The sequence below is a fragment of the Monodon monoceros genome, unplaced genomic scaffold (assembly GCF_005190385.1).
Source record: "Monodon monoceros isolate NGI ecotype Baffin Bay Population unplaced genomic scaffold, NGI_Narwhal_1 Super_Scaffold_11, whole genome shotgun sequence".
Taxonomy (NCBI): Eukaryota; Metazoa; Chordata; class Mammalia; order Artiodactyla; family Monodontidae; genus Monodon; species Monodon monoceros.
Genome location: NW_021703767.1, coordinates 111483211 through 111507421, shown reverse-complemented (window position 1 = coordinate 111507421; position 24211 = coordinate 111483211). Strand labels below are relative to the sequence as shown.

At 36.3% G+C, this 24211-nt stretch overlaps 1 protein-coding gene across 20 annotated transcripts in view; it reads left to right on the top strand.

The window, feature by feature from the left end:
* The window catches only part of MBNL1 (muscleblind like splicing regulator 1), a 200759-nt gene extending 179065 nt beyond the window's left edge, over positions 1-21694 (top strand). For 11 of the 20 annotated variants that reach the window (XM_029214605.1, XM_029214621.1, XM_029214616.1 and 8 more), the window contains 7 exons: positions 2178-2435; positions 3609-3662; positions 4537-4690; positions 12207-12242; positions 12933-13027; positions 16054-16128; positions 18712-21694. In XM_029214605.1, the coding sequence (XP_029070438.1) occupies positions 2178-2435; positions 3609-3662; positions 4537-4690; positions 12207-12242; positions 12933-13027; positions 16054-16110 (654 nt within the window). In that variant the 3' untranslated portion in view covers positions 16111-16128; positions 18712-21694. The remainder of the gene's footprint in view (positions 1-2177; positions 2436-3608; positions 3663-4536; positions 4691-12206; positions 12243-12932; positions 13028-16053; positions 16129-18711) is intronic. The other 9 variants (XM_029214624.1, XM_029214610.1, XM_029214623.1 and 6 more) reach the window with 4 other exon arrangements.
* Positions 21695-24211: the final 2517 nt, after the last annotated feature.

Here is a 24211-nt window from a genome sequence, read left to right as displayed (position 1 = left end):
TTCCTATTGGATGAGGCTGCATTGACACAGATTTGTTTAAACAGAAAAGTAACTTTTTTGTTTATGCTGTGGTATAAGTTTAGCATAATTTTGCATACATACGTGAAGAGTTTTTATCCTCATTTAAGTGTTCCTCTCTCCCTATTTTGATGAGCCTAATTTAGTAAGTGGGGATTTGTGGTGTAGAAAGCTGCACAGCTGACTCCAGTCCTCAGTGAGAGTGGAGGACAATAGTTGTGGATAACAGCTTTACCACTTTTGCTTTTCAAATTATAAACTCCTGGATATCCTTGTTTTCTTTTGTTCAAGATAAATGCAATGATTTTAAAAAAAAAAGGATCTTCTGTAACTTCCTAAGTCGTCTTTGTATTCCTAATATCTCTCAGAGTGTCTGGTACAGAGTAGTTATTTAATAATTTTTAAAAATTACATAAATTGAGGTGATGGAGTTGGCTCATTGCTATGTGGAATGCAATGCTTTAGCTAGCTTGAGGTTTCCAAATGGTGCAAGATGTCGTTTATAATGCTATTTTTAAGATATATCACGATACAAATTATAGAGACCTTTTTAAAAGGAAGCACTTTCCTCAATAATGGGTTATGGATGTAAAAGGGGGAAATGCCTAGAATTAAATGTGATCATTTCATGTATTTAAATCCAAGAAAATCTTCGTTTTTTTAAATCACAATGGGGTTCCCCCCCTTTTTTCCCCTTGATGAATTGCAAAATTGAGTGTTCAGGGTCTGCATTCGCTCAGTTTGTAAAAAGATTTGTGAAAAACAAAACGGAAACATCCTTGAAGCGTGAAGTAAGAGCATAAAAATATAAGGACATTCTGTGTTTAGATGGCCCTCTTGTGGTAAAAAGGTCAAACTATTCTGACTGAAGACAGCGCCGGCAACCTCTTGATTAGAGCAAGCACCATGACAAACTTTAATAGTAAGAGTCAAAATCGAGCAGATGAATGAAAAATAACCCATTTTCACCTTTCCCCAGGGACCCCATCCAAAATTAATAGATATAAAACAAACAGTAGGGCTTCCCTGGTGGCGCAGTGGTTGAGAGTCCGCCTGCCGATGCAGGGGACACGGGTTCGTGCCCCGGTCCAGGAAGATCCCACATGCCGCGGAGCGGCCGGGCCCGTGAGCCAAGGCCGCTGAGCCTGCGCGTCCGGAGCCTGTGCTCCGCAACGACTCAACAGTGAGAGGCCCGCGTACCGCAAAAAATAAATAAAAAAACAGTAACAAAAACTAATCTTTTTCCATCTGCTTTTTATAGCTACCAGGTAAATCTCTAATGATAAAAAACTTAGCTCTTCGAAACATTTTATGAAAAAGCTATCATTTTACTTTTTACACTTTCTTAAATAATTTCTGCTCAGCATAAAAGTTGCAAAAATAGAACCAAGAGTTCCTGCCTGTCCTTCACCCTGCTTACCTAAATATTGACAGCTTACATAGCCATGTTACCACTCACAAAACCAGAAAATTAGCCTTGATAAGCTGCTATTAGCCAATCTACAGACCTCAATCAGATTTCACCAGTTGTCCTACCAACCTCCTTTCTCTGACTTCAGGATCATTCAGTCTGTGACAGTGTCTCGATCTTTCTTTGTCTTTCATGACCTTGACACTTTGGAAGAGTGCTGATCAGTCATTTTGTAAAACATCCTACCATTTTAGTTTGTCTGATGTTTCCTCATGATTAAATAAATTCAGGTTATGCGTCCTCAGCAGTAATACAACAAATGTAATGTTGTATCCTTTTTTCAGTGCATCATATCAGTAGGTACATGATGTCATTATGTCTTTATTACTGGTGATATTAACTTTGATTGTTCGATTAAAGCGGTGTCTCCAGGGTTCTTCACTATATAAAGTTACTGTTTTCCCCCTTGGTAATGAATAAGTATATCAACATAATTTAAATTAGATATTTTACCATAATTAGTATCATAAATGTGTTTTCTCTCTCATGGACATTTTACTGAAATGGGATTATAATTTGTATACTGAACTAAGAATGTTTTCAAGTTATTTTGTGGTTCCTTTGCAAATTATCTTTTCCCCTTTCATTTGTTGGCTTCTATCACCATTCTTGCACTTTAAGTTAAAATCTTCGGAAAGTTTCTTCTTGTCCATGTTGACTGACCCCTGTGCACTTAATGACCCCGTAGGTATGTCGAGAGTACCAGCGTGGCAATTGCAACAGAGGAGAAAACGATTGTCGGTTTGCCCATCCTGCTGACAGCACAATGATTGACACCAATGACAACACAGTCACCGTGTGTATGGATTACATCAAAGGGAGATGCTCTAGGGAAAAGTGCAAATACTTTCACCCTCCCGCACATCTGCAAGCCAAGATCAAGGCTGCCCAATACCAGGTCAACCAGGCTGCTGCAGCACAGGCCGCAGCCACCGCAGCTGCCATGGTGAGTTAGAGACCTAAGATCAGTCCTCGTTAACAGTCAAAAGAGCAAAGTGAACAACTGTATCTGACGACAAGCTATTCATTTATTAACCTTTTTTAAAAAAATTTTTGCTTAAGATATGTTTGTTCAGGTATCCCAGACAATACATAATGAAGTTACCATTCAGAGAAGTGAGAGTAACTCCTCAAATGGTTCAGATTGCTCCTTCCCTCGGCCTAGCTCTTAATTCTGTGTCTTATTCTGGATATAGGGTTTCTGAAATTTCTGCTTTGTACAGAACACCTGTCTCCTTTTCGGTTTAACGATACTGCCATTTTTGGTCCTCTTATTTCTGTGTGCCATCTAATCAGCCATTGTTTTCCTTCGGTGTGTTCTTTTGCACATCAAGGCTCTTCTCTACATTATCTTGCTTTTAACCATAAGAGAATCTGGAACTATTTAGGAGAATTGCTTCAACAAAATTGTTTTTAGAATTAGCTACAAGATTTTGAACAGTTTGCTATCTAGAAAATCTTAAGCAATATTGTGGCATAAACAGAACTGTAAAACTAGAGAAGCTTGCCTATGCCATTATGTAGAAAGGAGAAAGCAGTACTCAAGGAGGAGTTAGAAATTGGATCATTTAGAACAGATACCTATATACTTAAGGTAAATTTTAATGTGATCTAATAGCTGATTTTAATGAGTCCATTTTTGTTCTTTGCTTAGCTGTTGTAATGTTGTCCTTTTTTTTTTACATAAATATATGACGTAATCTTTAAAATATTCATAAAAAAACACTGTGGTATTTCATAGCACAGTAAAATAATCACGAGAGAGGTCTTTTCTGTGTTTGTTTATGGATACTTGAGCAAAAATACAGAAGGCAGACTCTCTCCTCCTCTCTTCCTTTCACTCTTTTTTTTTTTTTTTCTGTTAGAGTATCTTGTTTGTAATTAACTACAAAGAGGAGTTATCCTCCCAATAACAACTCAGTAGTGCCTTTATTGTGCATGCTTAGTCTTGTTATTCGTTGTATATGGCATTCCGATGATTTGTTTTTTTATTTGTTTTTTCTCACCTACCCAAAAATGCACTGCTGCCCCCATGATGCACCTCTGCTTGCTGTTTATGTTAATGCGCTTGAACCCCACTGGCCCATTGCCATCATGTGCTCGCTGCCTGCTAATTAAGACTCAGTCGGCTGTCAAATCACTGAAGCGACCCCTCGAGGCAACCTTTGACCTGGTACTATGACCTTTCACCTTTTAGCTTGGCATGTAGCTTTATTGTAGATACAAGTTTTTTTTTTTATCTATTTAAAAATATATATTCCTTTTTCTGTTATAAAGTTGTAAAGTACAATGAAAAACTGAGTGTGGTTTCCTGACAAAATTAGCGGAAAGACTGTAATACAAGTCCCTGGACGGATATCATACAATGAAAGATTCCGAAAGCCCAGCAGTCCACATTCAGTTTAACTACATTGTAGAATATTCTAATGGAATACTTGAAGGACATTAAAAATGTATTTTTGGACTGTATATTTATGTACCTGTTTGGTTAGCATGGCTTTAGTGATAGAATTATTGACTTTTTAATATTTCTAGTTCAGTGTTTTAAGAAAAAAAAAAACTTGCATGCTCTGGGACATGTGCATGTTTAGGTAGACATGGGGGGGAGGGGCAGAGTGGGACTGATTTTTATTTTACCTGTTTCGGTCACTCCGTACAATTAACTATTAACATTGCTTATACTTGTCAGTCCTCATGGAGCTCGCAGTGCAGCTTTTCTTCTTTTCCCAAATCAATGGCTTCTCCCAGAAAGCCTGAAGCATTATGGGACTTAAAACACTTTAACACATTATAACATGTGCTCTCATACTAGTGGGTTTTTCCCCCCGCCCCCAAGACAAAAATAATGCTTCCTTTAAAGCTTTTATCTTGCTTTTTTTTTTTTCCCTTTAAATTTTTGTTTATTGGATGTTTTTTCCCCTTGGGTAGTTAAGTGCTCTGCTGCTTGCTTGCTCATGCTTCCTAACAATTTTAGCCCTCAACTGATTTTTCTTTTTTCTTTTTCTCTTTTTACTGGTATTTGTTTTTTATACTCATTCACTAAACAGGGAATTCCTCAAGCTGTACTTCCCCCATTACCAAAGAGGCCTGCTCTTGAAAAAACCAACGGTGCCACCGCAGTCTTTAACACTGGTATTTTCCAATACCAACAGGCTCTAGCCAACATGCAGTTACAACAGCATACAGCATTTCTCCCACCAGGTAAGGGGTTTGAGTTTATTAATAAATGAATCTGATGATCCATGTGGAGTGCTACTGGTAGAGCAGATAAACCACACCCCCAGTTGTTTTTAGCCATAGAGCAGGTGGAAGGTAAGATGGAAACTTGTCTGAGGTATCTCCTATGGTTTTCCTTAAAAACTAAGAATTTTAGCTTAATGAAAGATGGATTAGACATCATTGATGTTTTATATATTTATTTTTGTTTGTGTACTTTGGAATTGAAATAGAATTCTTTTCTTTTTTTTTCATCTTTCCTCTACACCGTTATATGTCTGTCAAGCTATTTTATGACCCTTTCCTGCTGTAAGACCCCTTTGCCTTCATGATTCCATAGAGTTCATTTGAATTATATGAAATGACACTTTTCAGTTTTGATTTTTATTTTGCAGCCTTTTTGTTTTCAAGGTGGAGAATAAAAAACTGACTTTGTGTTCCAGAGCTCTTAAAAAGTGCTCTTATCAGTACCAATCAGTATACATCACTTAAAATTGTTGCTCCTGAGCTAATATTGAAGTAGCCCTAAGTGCCCAGTGAAGTTTACATTTATTGTTGAGTTATACATTTGTGGTTTCAGTTGATTACAACTTAGTCAAATAAATATACTCTAGAACTATACACAAAGATATATAATTTAAAAACATAAATAATCAGAAAATTAGTTATCTAGAAATTCATTATTTTTGCTCACTCATCATTTACTTGAGAAAAATACATATTACACTTCTTGTAATCTGGAATTCAACTAACCAGAGACTCTAATCTTATTTTCCTCTTTACCTCTTAATCTTTCTAAAAAATTACCATGTGTTAAGAGATTTATTTAATACAATAATTTTATTAATTAAATTGATAAGTTTATGACTAGTTGTGTATGTCAGAGATCCAGCCCCATTAGTATATTATACTATGTTAACAGTATTTACAGGGCATTATGTTCAAAATGCCATGAGGGAATGTGATAAATTCTTTTTGAATAATAAGAATAAATTATAGTCACATTAGTTTTTACTGCTAAGCACAACTTTATATACAGCGCGTCTTTGAAAACTAGCCATCCCTATGTAGAATATGTAGTAACATTCAATGAACTAGAATATTCCACTAATTGAAATAGCCTGTCCTAGAACCACAGATAAAATGATATTTACTCATGAAATAGTGTCTATCAAGTTGCAGTTTGTCCATTTTAGAACAGAAATTAAATCATTTTGATCTGTAGGGTATTTGTTGCATTCTGAGGGAAAAGTCACATTTGTTTTAAGTTTTATAAGATTAAAAAATTTCTTCTCAACGTATACAGTTTTTCAGAGATTTCCAGAAATGGATCTTTTTGCTTTAGTATAAATTACCATGCCCCTGGATTTATGCTGTCTCCAACAGATAATCTATCAATTTTTCTATAGTCAGATCAGTAGACAAAGTTTCAAGGGATTCAAACAAAGTTTCAAGTAGGTAACTGCCATAGTCTCTTTGAAGAAATTAAAAATTATTTTTGTCAGTTTATTTCATTGAATAAAACATTACTACTAGAAATGACAGTTTCCCTATTTAAAAAATAAAAACAAATCTAACTTCTTCCATAAATTATTTAAAGAAACCTAAAATAATCTGTTTTATCAAATGGGTTTTGCATCAGTTTCTCCAAAAACATTCAAATGACTGAAGATTTTTCTAAATAAGTATAATCATTAATTGCATGATATGCATGACTCTGACTTATGACAATAGTCTCTCCCTGGAATGGTTTTTAGTCTGTGGATAGGATAGAGCAAAAGATGATAGGTAAGGTCAAGTCAGAGAAAAATAATAAATACCTTCATAAGTCAGAATCATACTTATCTCTCTGTTCTAGAAACTAAGCATTGTTAATTTAAATAAAGTGTGCCACAATATATTGAAATATGCTGAAATTTTTAAGATGCATTTGCATTTTTATGATGAATTTGCATCAGAAATATTCTGTTCTTGATATTTGTAGTCAACATGCTATGAAATTATTGCAATAGTAATATCAAATAAGAGTTATTTGTAACCCAGTTTTAAAGAGCTTAAGCTTCAGGTTAACCTTTATTAGTCACATAATCAGAAGTAAGTACTGCCTCCATCATTCCTTAAAAATATTTTCATTGTCGGGACTTTCCCTGGCGGTCCAGTGGTTTGTACTCCACGCTTCCACTGCAGGGGGCACAGGTTCGATCCCTAGTCAGGGAACTAAGATCCTGCATGCCACGCATTGCGCAGCCAAAAATAAAATTTTCATTGTCATATGTACCTGCGTGCCAGTATGGCATTAAAAAGTTAAAACGGATAGCCCATTTATACTTCTGCCAAACCACTTTATCAGACAACCAGAAAGGAAAGAAATCTAAGGCAGAGAATATAAAACCCAAATGCCTTAAGGGCCAGGCAGGAAACGTGAATAAGTGAGCAAGAAATAAAGTAGGAGCTGTGGGGTCTGGGAGGCACTGGAGAGCACAGGCCCAGTCTAAAGGGGTCGGTCAATGTTCAGACTTAGCCCTTTGCTGCCTTAGAGGACTGTCTGCCTAGTGGGTATGGTGCACTGCACAATACCCTTTGTGGTTCCATATACATCAGAGTCTTCGTGAACAAGGGGTGGTTGTGTCTGTTCCTCCCAGGGTTGGTTGTATACAAACTTGTGCAACCTAATGCAGTGGCCCTGGTGTCCAGTGTTGCCAGATCTTATGATTTTTTTTCCAGATATTCTGGACATTTGGATGTTCATATGTGAAATCTCTCAATTTTGAAATATTTTCAACTAATTTAAGTTTTTAAATATACTTTGAGAACTACAGAAAATCCATCCTACCACATATTCATATGTCATCTTATGTATAACACCTGGGAGAAAAAGGTCATTTTCCAAAGTCTAGGTTATTCTGCAGACATATAGAAGAATTATATGATCAGAGCATCCTATCTAACCACAGTATTATAATTTGGAAGTTATATTCTGAAGACTTTATTGGAACTGATTAGAAAAAGGAAGTCATTTATTTTTTGCAGTTTAGAGTTTTAGAGCTCTGTAGTCTGTTGCTTCAATCATAACTTCAGGGACATGCAGGTCTATTTCATTGAAGTTACAATGAAGCATGGTTGGCTAAATCTTTAGAGCAGGTAACTCTGTATACAGAGTAAGTTGCTAGCAAAAGATCAGGGTTCAGTGGCAAACCAGCTAGCTAGCTAAGAAAAATTAGTATATACCGTAACTTTTAAGAACAAACTGGGACTTACGTGGCCTATACCCATCTATCCATCATCCATCCATGTATGCATTCATCTATCCATTTATCCATCCATCCTTCTAACCATCTATCTATTCTTCTCTCTCACCCTACCTCCTTCCCTTCCTCTCTTTCTTCTGTTCCTTCCCTGTTTTCCATCCACCTATCCGTCTACTTATCCATTCATCCATTCATCCATCTTTCCATTCATTCAATCAACCCCATCGCACTGCATCTCCCTCCCACCCACCCCAAGAAAGTTTTCTGGCCTTTTGTTTTTACACCGTCCATCTCACTTAAAGATAAATACAAGTAATTTGGATTAAGTTCACATTGAAGCTTTGGTGGTTTTTTCTTTTTTAGATATATAGTCCTTTTTTTTTTAACCTTCACCCTTTAAAACTAAATTCACTATTTATATAGATTATGCATAACCTAGGGTCTACTTATGTTGTAGTTGTAAATTTCACCCCTGAAATTGGAGTGTGTAAGAAATAACACTTTTATTTACATCAGATTTATTTTCCTGAACTGAAATTAAGTCCAATTCTAAACTCCAATTTCACTGTGTTGGATAGAAATATCAGGCGGCGTCACTGGGATTCCAGAACCCCATCCTCACATCTCCTCTTCTTTCTGTCTCTACTCAAATAGAGGTCCTGTGCAGTCCAATAGTCTCAGACAGCCTACCCATTCTCCATTCCTCAGTCAGCACTGGTCACTGCTGATGTCCTCAATGTCCATGTTTACAAGATCTCTTTTTTTTTTTTTTTTTTTTTTTTTTCGGTATGCGGGCCTCTCACTGCTGTGGCCTCTCCCGTTGCGGAGCACAGGCTCTGGACGCACAGGCTCAGCGGCCATGGCTCACGGGCGCAGCCGCTCCGCGGCATGTGGGATCTTCCCTGACCGGGGCACGAACCCGTGTCCCCTGCATCAGCAGGCGGACTCTCAACCACTGCGCCACCAGGGAAGCCCACAAGATCTCTTGAAGGCAGGTACTCCAGGGCTTCTATGCCTGCCTTGGGTACAAGCATCCTTGCCTGAGCCCCTTAGCCTCCCTCCCTTAGCAGCCCATTCCTTGGAAAGCCTGCTGCCTGCAGGGCTGCTGTGAAAGAACATGCCACATGCCTAACTACCCAGGGACCCTGCACACTGCCCGCCTCCTCTCCAGGGTCTGGAGGAACTTTTCTCTCTGCTGTCCTTCACAGTTTTTGCCTACATGCGATCCTCAGAAGCACACCTCTCTTCTCTCCTCCTAGCATATTGCCCTCAGTCAGTTTAGGTTTATGATTTCAAAAGACCTAAAAGTAAGTTTGCTGTAAACGGCTTCAGCTTCGCCATGCGTGGCAACACTACCAGAAATAAGGAAACAAAAGGCCAAGAAACTTTGCTGAGGGATGCGGTTGTTTTAACAGAAAGAATAGAAAACAAAGATTTCCAGCTTATCACTTTCATTATACTTAATGAAATTAATGCAGATGGTTTACTTGAAACTTAGCATAGTGATTACAAATCTGGTTTGGAAGTTTAAATACAGCTGTACCACAAGATATAATTTCCCTATACTTTCATTTTTTTCATCTATAAAATGGGGATAATAGTAGTAATTATTTCAGAGTTGTGTTTAAGTGAGTTCTAAACATATTTGATAAAAACATTTTCTTAAAGCACTTTTATAGACAAGTCTAAGAGTCTAGAATAAAGCCTGGAATGTAGTAAGCACTGAGTTTTATTTATTATTTCCCAACTCAGTAGTGCAATAAAATAGAATTCAATTGATTGAATAGAAACAGAAGTAAATTCTATGAAGCTGTTGCTTCTTTAGATATCAATTTTGAGAATAATTCAACTGATTGTGAACTTTTAGTTTGAAATGATATAAATTATTTTTAGAAGACTTTAAATCAGCTTTATACTTCTATCATAATCTACCTAAGTAGGCTTGAATTACCATATCTAAATTCAAACCTCCAACCAAATCTCCATTATAATTCTTTTTCTCTCTACTTCCTTCCTTTCTCCTTGAACTGATTTTACCTACACATACGTCTCATTTGTAACTTACCTTCCTAGTAATTTTTTCTGCACCTTCATACAGATCAATTTAAAATTTTAATATGAATATCATGTAATTAAAGTATTGCATTCCTCAGAAACACACCATTCTGCTCTGCAAATACCTTTGTAGGGGAAATTCGAAATTGACAAATACATTCACTTAAATGTTGCCTTGTGCTGAAAACTGAAGAAAAAAATTTTAATTGGCTACTTGTACAATCATTGTTAATAAATCAACCCATCTGATGTAAAGATGGATATTATGGTCATTTCAAAAGTGATTTTTTGTTTTTGGTAAGTGGGTCCTACAGCATTATGTCTTCATATTCGTGAGTTATTGCACCCTGGCTAGTGTTTTCATTGCTGCCTTATGTTTATTTGCTGCAAATCCCTCTCAAAACTGTGTGCATTGGTTATAATGTTAATGAGGAAGATAACTCAAACTGAAATGCAAATCATAAATGCTTTAGAGTTTTAGAGAGATAGGGTAAATTTAACTCATTTTCAGCGTGTGCAGCCTCAATTATGCATGGGATGAAATACAATAGGCAAATTGCAGCATAATAATAAATAATAAATTTAAAACCTATAACCTGTACAGTATTTAAAACGACTGTTTATCAAATTGCACATTATTCTTTTTCATTCATCTTTTCATCCTCTCTTTCTCAGTCGTCCCACCCCACTATTATAAGATAATGATTTCGTAAGATCTAGAGTATTAAATTTTGCTTGCTCTACTGTCTCAAATTACCGTCTTTGTTATTACTGGTTTGTTTTTGTTGTCTTTCACAAGTCTTTGACTCAGTAGTGGTAGCAAATGACAGAGATCTTCAAGTGTCTTAAATAATGCCTATCAGTGTAATAGTACTCCACCTGAGAGGATGCCTCCCTAGCTCCATTACCTAGTTTAATCACTGATCATTGTGCCCACCGTCTAATTGTGATAACAGTCTAATTGCAGCTGTTACAAGGATGCCAGTTAAGTAATCTGTGCTTCTCAATGGCAGCTTTGTTTTACAGGGCCATCTCTGACAAGACGAAATTGGCAGATATTTTTCTAACAAATGTTCATCCCAGATGCTGCTAGTATTTAAATAGGACGCACCAAGATTCAGATAGAAACATAAAATCATTTGATATTTTAAAACCTAGAAGTCTAAACTAATCTCATAGAAAGAACAGTAATTCAGTATGTGGGAAAGGGCCGTGTACTTGGTAAAATAAGTTAGATTTTTCAATGTTTATATGTCAAAGAGAACAGGGACTATATACGTAATATTTATTTTAACGTCACGGTGGAGCCATTGTGAACATCAGTGCTAACACCCCATATGCAATGTATATCTTCATTATCTCCCATTCAGGGTTTTTATTGAAATCTAATCAACCATTTTTTGGATGTGAAATTTTGTAGAACACTTGCTATTCCAAGAAGTCCTGAGGGTCTAAACCAGCAGTGAAAACCAGTCTGTTTTCCCAGATACCTACTAAGTAAACCAGTTCGAGACTTATACGAAAGTATATCCCATCTAAATGTTTTCCTTACATTTAAATTCCCAACTAAGGCAATGCAGAAGTTCACTTTCGCTTTATGCCTAATTTATTGCTTGGTACCCCTCCAAATAAAATTCCTGTATGAATGATCACAACCCCTTCCATGCCTGTGTTGTTGTCGCTACAGTGAACAGGGAAATAAATAAGACCAAAGGAATGAAAATGAATGTTTTGGTTTCATTACATCGTTAAGTCAGTTTTGTGCGTTGAATTATTTAGCATCTTAATAATAAATTTCCCTAATGATTTAACTTGTGCTCAGTTCATAGGTCAAAGTCAGCAAAGCTACCAGATGGCTAGTAACCAGGTTAAAACAAAACAAATTGCAGTATTATTTTTAAAAGAATTAAGCAGGTTTCAATTTTTTTCAAAATACTTTTATTTGTAGGCAGCAATTAGGAGAAACAACGTGTACCAGCACACAGTTAAACTGGCTTTTATTCTTCACTTGAGACTAGTTCTAATTGATCACTATGCTATTGTATGATTTGATTGTGCTGACAGTTACATGCCACTGTTCCCATAATAACAATTTTTCTTCTTTGTTCAAATGAATTTCCTAATTACACGTGTGATGGGATGTTTTAATTCTTTTCCCTTTTCAAATCCACCTTCCTGTTGCAATGCATGATGGGCAGGCTCAATATTGTGCATGACACCCGCTACAAGTGTTGGTAGGTGCCAGCTTTGTTTCTTGATTATCTTAAACCTATGGTGCACCTCACAGCCCCTCAAAATCCACTGCTAAGTTTAACTTATATCTATTGGGCAAGTCCATTTCCTTTTTACTAACACCTGTCAATTAAATGCCATTTTCTATTTAATTGACATGGACTCACATAAATGTTTTCTTTACACACAAGTTTCCTTTAGTCACCTTTAGTGGATTTTGATTGGACTATGAGTTCTGGTGTGTAAGAAAAAAAAAACTATCTCATAAAAGTAATATATTGTATATTTTTACAATAGTAAATAAGAAAACATACTTTTATTCAAACAGATAATTGTATATATGAAGTAAATACCTGTATTTTGACTTAGATTTTGAATGTCTGACTATGAACACTATATAAAATTCTTGTTTTTGACTTAGCAAATTAAGCCTGTTTGTGTCAATTTTCTTGATTTGATGGTAACAAGCTTTTTTTCCCCTTTTTTTTCTCTTTCATCCCCCTTCCCCTTCTCTCCTTGGAATGTTGTCCTGCTTTGCGCTGTGATTGCATGTCACTCACTGGTGATGATGCCCCGTCACACGGCTTGTTGCTGTGATAAATACCATGCCCAATTATCTCCTCCATGTTGCCATGGTTTCCATATTGCTACACTCTTCTGTATGTTTGCTTATATGATTTTCCCTCCGAAAGTTCCCATGGTGCACGGTGCTACGCCAGCCACTGTGTCCGCAGCAACAACATCTGCCACAAGTGTTCCCTTCGCTGCAACCGCCACAGCCAACCAGGTTTGCTAATTTACAGCTTTGTTTCTTAAAAACCAACTCTCGTAGGGCTCAGTCCAACAGCCCTGACGCACGTGGATTTCCCACTGAGGTCCGTGGGAGTCGCGTGTCTGTGAGGGCTGTAGAGGGTGCTTTAAGAGCATGGGGTTTCAAAGATACCTCTTGTTGGCCTACACATTCTCTCTGATGAGCGGCAGAATGCTTTTATGCCATTTATAAGTGCTCCAAAGTTGTCGCAGCTCCATTTCTAAAGCTACTAAAATGATATTTACACAAGCAATTCTCAGTTGGGCTCAATCCATCACGCAGGTGTTTTGACCAATCGAAATTATATAGGGTAGTGTATACAGGTGTTGAACTACAATGCGGCACACCTGAAACTTACCATTTTTAAAATACAGGTGATTTTAAGGTTTTTGTTATAAGCATTTGATACATACAATTTCTTAGTTCTTGCCCAAATTCTTCATAAAAAGCAAAATATTTAAATGTGTTATCTATGCCACAAATGACCACTCTTGTAAATAGAGTTTGTTATATAGTTTTATTCAATAAGCAGATTGCGTATTCAAAATAAGTTAAATTTGTGTCCAAGTTTTGATTCTCAGTGATTTAAGGGAAAAAATAAAATTCCTAAGTGCTCTTATTTCTGTAACTACTCAGCATAAACGTTGGAGGGTTATGAAGGAAAAAAAAAAGGCATCCAGTACGGCAAATTGAGTCATTCTATGTTCCATACAACTTTATGGAGTGACAGATACACAGGATATTTTTAAGTGGAAGGAATCTGTTTCAGAAATTTAAACTTTATGATGTGATTATTCAAAAGAAATTGATTATTAAAATATTTACATTTTAAAATTTGCATGGATTCAACCAGCGTTTTCTGCTCCTATTTAAAATTATGTTCTAGAAAATACTGGTTGAATCAAAGTCAAATTTATGTAAAGTAGGTCTTGGCTTGAACATATAGATATGTTTGTTATGAAAGTAAAGTTCAGTAGGGTTAATAGCGTATGAAAAAATCTAGAGGCAAATCAAATTTCAGATAACCCCCAGACCAAGGTTACATGTAGCCAAATGATTCTCAGAAGAACCAGTATCAGATGGGAATCAACATGTTGCCCCTTCGGGAAAAGAAGAGCCATTAAGTACTGTCCGAATTCGCAGTTATTGCTGTAAGGAGTAGCCGCCCCTGTTTCTGTAGTGCACCAGGTACTGTTGAAGAAGAACTATAAGCTATTAGTAGAGCCATTAAAAACTTTCAAAAGCAGCGTGCCACGATGGATGTATTTTAAAGTTTCAGACAAGCTTTAAACATTTCTTGGCAAAGAATCGTTAGTTTTTACGAAGCTTGTCAAAATAGCCCTGGATTTATGCTAACACATCAGACTCATTTACAAGAATGCTAGATTGTGCATATGTGGCATGTTAGTAAGTAATCTATGGTAGGAATTTCTTAATGGATTCAATGCAATCCGTTTACGGTGCAGATTAATGATGTTGAACTCTCTTGTGTGTGCCACGTATGACTATAGAATTGCTGGTGTAAGCGGAAGTACAGCAAAGCAAATTTCAACGCGCCCTGGCCGCCTTGGTTGTAGGGGACGCTTTACTTTTTGCATTGTGCTGTGACCATTTCATGCATAATCTTGGGTCTTCATACTGTTTCACAACCAAAAGAAAGAAAAGGGAATGGATATATATATACACACATATATTATATCTACATATACATACATATGTATATGCCTACAGTACAGTAGCAGTGCTGGAAATAGCTGATGCCACAAAATGCAGCCTGCATGCATGCAGAAGTTTATAGCTGGCCCTTCATCTGCATCGATTGGTGTTGAAGGTCCTTGGTATGTTTCGACAGCCCCATCCTTGATGCTTCTACACTGTTGGGTGCAACATCCTGTCCTGCAGCAGCAGGAAAAATGGTATGAGAAGCTTCATTATGCTTGGAGCACATTTTCGTGCCATTTGCCAATGCTGTAAAATTGTGTAAAGATATCATCTGAGAAATGGAAATAAAATAGAGACATAATTAATTTACACTCCAGACTGTGGATTGTAATATGTTGAATTGGTCTAGGACAACTAAATCGAAACAACAACAAAATGCCTTCATGTATGTGATTTTACTATTCTCCCATCAACCTTGCCGAAATGGGATTCGGGCCATTTTAGAGATGAGGAAACCTAAACATAGAGTAAGTGCTTTGCTCAAGGTTACACACCGGGAAATGGATCACTAGTGTTAGAACCCGTGCTTTCATTCCTCTGATTGTCTTCATCTATAGGATAGATGTCGTACATCTATCTCCCAGGATAACAGTCATACTTCTGGTTTGGAGGAGAATCAGGCTACAAACTGGAAGATCTTGGCTTTTGGGGTGATTGAAACAAGTCACCTCTATATTCCTTATTGTATTTCCTTATGGTATTTTCTCTCAAGTTTTGTAATTCTCTTGCCCATTTAAAATACAATAAAATGTGCAATTAGGATTCAGAAATAGGTTCTGAAGTAGATTTAACACCGTTATCCAGTTCTTTTGAAATACTCCTTTATAATTCTTACCTGGTACTTTTAACTTGGAAAAAAAGTTAGACACCATCAGTTGAATGAAAATGTAGAAACTGGTTGCACAAAAATAGGCAAGACATTTCTTACTTTACTTTTTGGATTACTGAATAACTGAAACCACAGGTGTGTGTGTGTGTAGGCCAACAAAAAGGGCTTCTTTCAATTACTGCTCTGCATGAATTTTTGATAGTTTTACTTCTCTTCCTAAAAACCGATAACATTTATAGAATAGTATTTAACACAAAGATTTTTAAAAATGAGTTGCTACTTTGGCATTAAGTTTACATTAACTTACTGTTATGTTGACCAGATAAGGACTGTCACCTCACAGCTGAATTTCACTTTTCTTAAAAAATTTAATATTTATTAAAATGTTTTCATCTCTTGGTTGTTGGCTTGCTTGCATGGATCATTCATTAAATAATTTTTTATTTGCTAGATACCCATAATATCTGCCGAACATCTGACTAGCCACAAGTATGTTACCCAGATGTAGAATTTTCATCACTACACAGTAAGTTCATTGTGTAATGTAGAGTGTATATCCGTGGTAGTTTTTTTTTTTTAAGATAACAATTGTGTGATGCACTTAAGAAAATTTTATAAAATGTCAAAGAAAGTATTTATATAGAGCTCACAATTTTATCTTAGATGGGTTATGAGGAATTTTATGATGTGAATTCATAATAAATATGTTGATGTCACTTAAATATGTGTAATACTTAGGATATATTAATTTTGTTTTTATTTCATATTAGAAATAAACACAATAGTGAAGAAAAAAGGCAACTTAAAACTAAATAGAAGGCATAGATCAGAGGCTGGCAAACTTTTTCTTGAAAGATGAGATAGTAAATATTTTTGGCTGTGTGGGCCATAGGGTTTGTGTTACAGCTGCTCCACTCTGCCACTGTCGCACAAAAGCAGCCAGAGACAACGTGTAAACTAAAAGGTGTGCTGTGTCCCAATAAAACTTTATTTACAAAAACAGGCAGCAGGCCAGATTTGGCTCACAGGCAGTAGTTTGCTGATCCCTGGTGTAGGTCAGCATTTATTTTATTCAAAAATTGCTTTGCTAAATCCTAAATGAGAACATGTACCCACTTTACCCCGTGCTTCGCCACACACAGGGTCATTAGAATATGAAGAGTCTGATTTAAATAAATATATTCACACACGGACGTATGTGCACGTGTACATACACACACACACACACACACACACACACATCTATATATCCAGGTAAACTTTAGGTACTTCAGAATAGTCACCCTGGAGGATCATATAATTCTAAAGATGTTGTCGTTTCTCAAATGATTTGAAAGTCTTGTGGTTTACTTTCAGACACATTGACTTAGATACTTGCAAAGATGACCATTTTTCATCCATAGAGCATATGTTTTATTCAGTATGCACGTGTTCAAGTTATCTACATGCTCAGAAGTGTATTAAGTATCTATTTTTATACTTAGAAAGAGCCATAATGCTTAAAACTGAGTCTGGTAAATAAGATGGGTGATCATTCTTTGTTGCTTCCTTTCATTCATTTATCTGTTCATTAACATATTTACAAATGATTTTTTGGTGCTACTGTGTGTTAATTACCAGGTCGAGGAAATAAAGATGAGTAGATAATGAGATAATGATGTAACTTTCAGCACTCTACATTACAATAAGAGAGGTGTGAACACATTTCTCTTGGAGCAAAGATGAGGGAGCGGCTCTTCCCAACAGAGTCAGAAATTAAGTGAATTTGGACAATCAAGATTGTTACAGAGTGAAGGGAGATGTCAGGGCCTTACAGAAGAAGGGACAGAGGTGTTGAGTCAGGAGATGGGGCAGTTCAGAGGCCCTTGAGCGTAGCAACAGCTGGTCAAAGGGTGTACCCGTGTAGGAGAAGTGTATAGATGAAATCTGAGAGCTGTTTAAGAAAGAAATAGACTCAATCTGAGAAGTACTACCAGAGACATGCTGCAATCCTGAATTAAATGAGTGAAACTGATTTTTGTGTTTCATAAGTTCTCTCAATGCAGTTCTGATAATGTTTATTATTCTGAACAATAGCCACATTTTGAATAAGCACATCGCTTTGCAGTATGTAGGTTTGGAAATAGAGTTGCCTTTTTGACATGTTAAAAAAAAACTGTTTCAAGCTTTTATAGTCAGTTGGGTGTGTTTGATATGTATATCTGTAACTACGTTCTATTTCTTAGCAATAATCCAGGTTGAAAAAAAATGATAGCAAATGGCCGTAAGTTCATCAATTAGCAAAACAGTGGATTTGTGTGTATTGAAACTTAGGCTCTTTAATGTTCTGTTTAACAAATGATTACTCATTTTCATGAGGAGTTACAATATTTAAACTGGTTTTTGAGTGCAGCAAAATCGTGATTTCTTTCATTCTCTAGGTTGTGTGCTAAAGCATATTTTAATATGTAAAGATTCTCTGGGAACAAATTTCATGTAAAAACTAGAACTCAGTTCACAGGTGCATTGTAATATCAGTTCAACCTTAATTTGTCAGAAGCATAAGGAACAATTTTTATTTTCTTGCCTTTAGTGGGAAGAATCCAAACTTTATCCAAAACAGTCATGTAGAGTATCATTCTTTTATTTTTATTTTTTTCCAAACACATACTGTGCTAATCAAGCACCCAAAGAGAGCAAATTGTGTTTAACAGGATTGTGGCATGGATTTTAATTTCGTGGGCCAAATCATTACTCTTGAAACCTATTAACCTTTAGAAGTAACATGAGTTGTAAGTTCTGCCCCACAATGACCGTGGTAAAAAGAGCTCTCCTACATTATGCCCCTTGATTCTACAAATGTATTTTATACTCTGAGCTTGGTGTTGGGTGATATTTGTTCAGAGTCTACAGTTTTATTAAGCTGTGCATGTCATTTTATTCTCGAAGAAATGATAAACAAATTTAGGTCCTTTGTAGTTGTGAAGTGTTTTTTGTTTTTACATGAAGATACAATATACATGCGTTCACTCTTTAAACCAAGAAATACAGTTTTCATGTTGAATGCATATTGGAAACTGCTGTTAGATATTGGCTGTTTTAACGAAGATTATCTCTTTTTCCCTCGCAGATCATGCTAAAGAGGAAAGGACAGTGTGCTTGGTTAGAGTAAAGGACGAGGTCATTAGCCATAGTGTATATACCGTCAAGCAACACACACAAAAACCCCTCAGCCACAAGACATCCGCATATTGCATGTTAACCAGAAGACAAGACAACCTGGAAATCCACTGCACACTGTTGCCTATACACTTTGTACATTTAATTGATATTTGTGCTGAGGTGATATTCCTGTCTAAAAGAACAACATTGTCTTTCTTTTCTAGCACAGAGTGATGCATTCAAATATGCAGACCTAATTAGTTTCCTATATATTCATGCCATCTTGAAAAGACAGACTATGGTGTAACCATGATTCTATTATGTATTGGTACGTCTGTAGACCAAGATATAATTTTTTAAAAATAAGTTTATTTCTTTCAAGGTTTACAAATAACAAAGGTGCACCTTGTATTTAAAATTGCCATTATAGATGAGAGCGTGCATGCACAGTCATTTTTGTTTAAGAGTAATATTTTTAATGTAGTAGATTTTAAGATGTGGTGAGGGAGGGATCTGACAGAGATGAATGTGCCAAGCAAAACCACAACTGTGTATCTTTTAAAGCACATCATGGCTTTAAGTACCATGTTGTTAAGGATTCTCATGAAGTGCCATAGACTGTACATCAAATTAGAGTATTATTTCTTCAGTGTTATTGTTTTCGGAGCCACATTTTGTTGCTTATTTGCTAGTACTAATCAGTCAAAGGGCACCATTCTTTTTTTTTTCCTTTTTTTTTTGGAAACCAAAGCTGTCTCAGAAATGGCCGATTTAACTTTACAGTAACAAAATAGACAGCACAATACAAACTCTCTCAATACAGATAAACTCACACATACTGGAGATATATATAATAGATATATATATATAAAATTATTTTAATGCATTGTAGTGTAATATTTATGCATACTATACTGTATAACATGTTATTCAAAAGGGATATGCCATTTCTGAGACACGATAACAAAAAAAAAGTTGGAGGAAATTATTTTGCTTCTATTTATAGCTCTGTCAAAAGTCAGAAGACTCTAAATGCTTTGCAAAAATGGTTTCACATTTGCTTAAATGCTTCATCACAGTCACATTTAAAATAGTGACTCTAAACAAAGAAGAAAGCAGCACTCTTCAGATGCATGATAAACCAAAATATGAAAATGGGAAATGTTTAATTAACCTAGTCACTGGGTGGGTTAAGTACATGGGTGAATTTTATATGTGATTTGTTTTGTTTTGTTTTGTTCAGATTTACTGCTTATAGCCTTAGAAAGCCTTTTACAAAATTTAAAAAAAAAATAGATGTGCATTCAGTTTTTAAGAATGGATTCATCCAAAGGAATTCCTTTTTTGTGGTTTGGATGTTGCAGCTAGTAAAGGATATTTTTGCTCTGTTCAGCAGTTCTAAAAATTGCTGAAGTAGGGGCCAGGTCACTGGTAGTTCTAGTATGGAATGGGAGAAGTGAAAGTTCAGTTCTAGAACTTTCCATACTTCCAAGTTTACTGCAAGTTTTTATGCTTGAGAGAGATGCTTTCTAATATAAGACTGATGTGTTGATTTTACTGATTGTACTGTACATCTATTAAAGCCTTAGATTATTACATTACGGGTTGGAACCCATACCAATGTAATTTCAATCGTGTTAAGAGAGTAATGGTGACTCCATATGTTATTGTAGTTAGTTACATTATAGAATATTACTTATTTTTCTTGTTAAAATGTAGTTTTTCATTTCCTACATTTATTAGATTTCATTTTCTATTAACAATTGAATACCATTTCAGTTTATAGACTCTTGTTTTATTAGATTTTACCGATGAATTTTTCAAAATACAAAAAAAAATTAAAGTAGTTTTTCCTTCATAACATACTCAGTTTTGAATTACATGTAGTGTCATATGAATATTCGTATTATTGTTAACTAAACGATTTATATTTTACTGATTTAATATTAAAGTGTAAGAATGTCAGTCATTGTTAGTTCTTGTCTAGTTTTCATTAAAAGAACAAAGATCTTTTATATGGATATCTTATAAATATATAATCATTGCTAAGTAAGAAGTTAAGTTGTTGCTATCGCAACAATCCTGGCAGACAATTGAGTAATATTTTGATGATTTATTTTGTTTGTAATTAGTTATTATAAGAAGATCTAGATCCTAGATATTAGAATAAAATTTATTTTCTACTGTATCCATTTCAAATGTTAAAGTATTGTTTAATATTTTTGAAATCCCTGAATATCAGGCCTTGTTATAAATAAGCTGCATAATCAATAAATAGAACAAGGGACTTTTTGTTGATAATCCAAATACTCAAAGTTTACGTAATGAGAATTATAGCGTGTGTGCAAACTCTTGAGGGTTGATTATGCTGCAATTTAGCATGTTGGAACGTCTAGAGAGAAGGTTGACTTTTTGCACTTCTGTATATAGTCAAAAGAGAGAAACCTGTATAATAGTAAGATCTTATTTTGAATAAAAACGTCTATAATTACAAGGAGTTTTGTTAAGGCTAATACAATGACAGACTGAGCAAAATTGCTTGCAAAAGTGGCACAGAGTTAGCACTCCATACCCCTTCAAACATGTTGCTTTGCTTTTTGTGGACAGCTTGTAGTTTGCCAGGATTTTTTCAGCTGGAAAGATATGCCATCCTTCCGAGATCTCATGACTGACAAAAACTCCATTGGGCCAAATCTGCCTGAAGATCATTACCAAAACTAGCAGGTACTTCAACCATTAAGGTGAAATCATGGATCAAATATTCCTTACATTTTTCAAAATTACTGCATGTTTAAAACTTCAACAAAACAAAAAAGAGACAGAACTATACTAAGGACATATACTATTCAAATCAGTTTCTGCCAATTTCAGTGGTTTATTGTTCACAAAAAAAAAAAAAAGAAAAAAATCTTCAAAACAAGTATCGACTTTCGCAAAATTTCAACCATAAACAGGCAAACCAAACAGCACACAGTAGCTATAGTTGTTATGTGATTGTTTTTTAATTGCTGTAGGATCCTGTTCTTTCAGCAGGTGAAAAAGATAAAACACAGTTCAAATTTCATGGTTTTAATTTTCAACTCAGAAGCACTCAAAAAAGCAAATGTGATAATGGGCACTTGTTTAATGAATTAGTGTATCCAGCCTTCACTCCAGCTGGTTATGGTGTTGCACTTACCAGCAACCCTACGCTTTCGTCTGCTGAAAGGACAGATGTGCTTGGTTTTACTATTATGTAATCACAACTTACTTTCTGCTTGTAGTTGCTTAAAATTATGTATTTTGTCTTGGGCTGCAATTTGTTTTATGCTTATTTTATTATTACTGCAGTAGTTGACTTTGCTGTATGGAAAAATAAAGTGAAATTGCCCTAATAAAACTTCTCTTTCTTAAGTATATTTGTGTATCTGAGATTGAAGAGTAAATTATTTTTGTGCGTTTCAAGCATCCATGCATGTCTGTCTTGACGGATGTAGAAATTCAATATAAGGTGTTAACTGATGGCAAGTCAGGCACTGACTATCTTCCCCACTAGCCTCTCAGACCAAGAGGGAGAATCTGAATCATGATGTATTGCCACCCACTGCCCAGTGTTCTCTGAAAAATCTCGTCCTCCTTTCCTCTGACACTTTAAGTGCTGTTTGATATATTTTAGATGCTGGAGGGGAAAATTCTAAGGGAAAAAAGGAAATTCTCTCATCAATTCTTTCTGTAAATGAAATTTTATTTGCCTGACTGCCCCAGGAGACTGGCACTGGATATCAGGCAATCTGAGAGAATATTTCAATAAATGCAATAATGATGACACTTGATTCAGAGGGATAAAGGTTTATGCACACACACAGCTGAACCAAGCCATGACATGACTCTTGATTATGTGTGTGTGCGTGTGTGTGTGTGTGTGTTTTTTAAATGGTGAATTAAAAATTCTGTTGAAGTGAAGCCTGGTATCCCACATGGCTTTGCATTTTGCAATTTTCTCGGATAGTCAGTGAAAGCCAGAGTTCCAATGTGAAGAAATTTGCTCATTTGATCATTTAGTGCTACTCTGTGTGACTGTGGCACTTGACATTTATTTGGTCAGAGCCTACAAATTCTCCTTTGTAGGTCAATGCTTGTTTTCTAAAACTTACTGCAATAAAAATAACTGCATTATTTATGATTAATACAATTCTGTTACTGGCTGAGTTCTGTGGAACACTTCTTTTATTTTCAGTGGACTCAATTATTCAAGGTGCTGCACCCCAGAGTAGCTGCCCTGGGGGAGATTATCTAAAGCAGGGGTTCACAGCCTTTTTGAGTAACATCAAAACATCTGGCTCCTCTCCAATTAGTGATAGTACTTTTGGGTTAACTTTTAACTGAAAAAGTACAGTAACAAATAGCAATTGTAACGTTTTTGTTAATCACAACAACATATACATGCATCTGAAAAACAGTCATTTGAGATACTCATTCTCCAGACAATGCTTATTGTTCAGAAGGAGTTATTACTGCAGGGACCACTAGGGGTCCTCAGCTCACAGGATGGGACCCTGTCTTAGAAGTCTGGTTTCTTATTTCATTACAGACCCTTGACATTCACGGAGTTTACACCTTGGAATGACCCTGAAGATCAGTGACAATCTAAATTTGACTGAGGCGCACCTTCATACAGGAAATAGTCACTCAACACGGGAGTGAACCTGTGGGACAGTCAGCAACGAGATTTTGCTATTTTTCTACTTTTTTTTTTTCTTTGCGGCACGCGGGCCTCTCACTGTTGTGGCCTCTTCCGTTGCAGAGCACAGGCTCCGGACGCGCAGGCTCAGCGGCCATGGCTCACGGGCCCAGCCGCTCCGCGGCATGTGGGATCTTCCCGGACCCGGGCACGAACCCGTGTCCCCTGCATCGGCAGGCGGACTCTCAACCACTGCGCCACCAGGGAAGCCCTTTCTACTTGTTTTTACTCCACTCACTGATGAGTCTGAGGCAGTCACTTTACTATTTGAGACAGTCTATATGTTCTGGAGCAAAATTATAATGTTCAAGATTTGGAAACTTTTTACAGCCTAGAACATATCCACTTTAATGTTCAAAGTCCGCGTATTAATATGAAGGGATACAAAATGTGAAAGTTGGAGAATTAAATGTTAAAGGATTTGTTTTGACTCTTCTTGACCTTTCAAAAACACTGAACCTCACTGAAGTGACTAGAAAGTGGCCTTGTGCTATGGCTGGCCTCAGCCCAGCCTCCAGCATACGGCCCTCGCTATGGTTGGTCCCAGCTATGCAGCACTTGGGGTGGGCAGTAAATCTGAAGCTACCCTCAGACTGTAGCTGTGTGAGGCCACACCGGGCCACAGCTCACAACTCCAGATCTCTTATGAGTTGGACTCTAGGTTCTCAAAGGGCCCTGTGTGTTCTGAACTCCCGAAGAGCAAAATCTAGATGTGTGCTGGGGCCGATTGGGGCCGATTGGGGCCCGG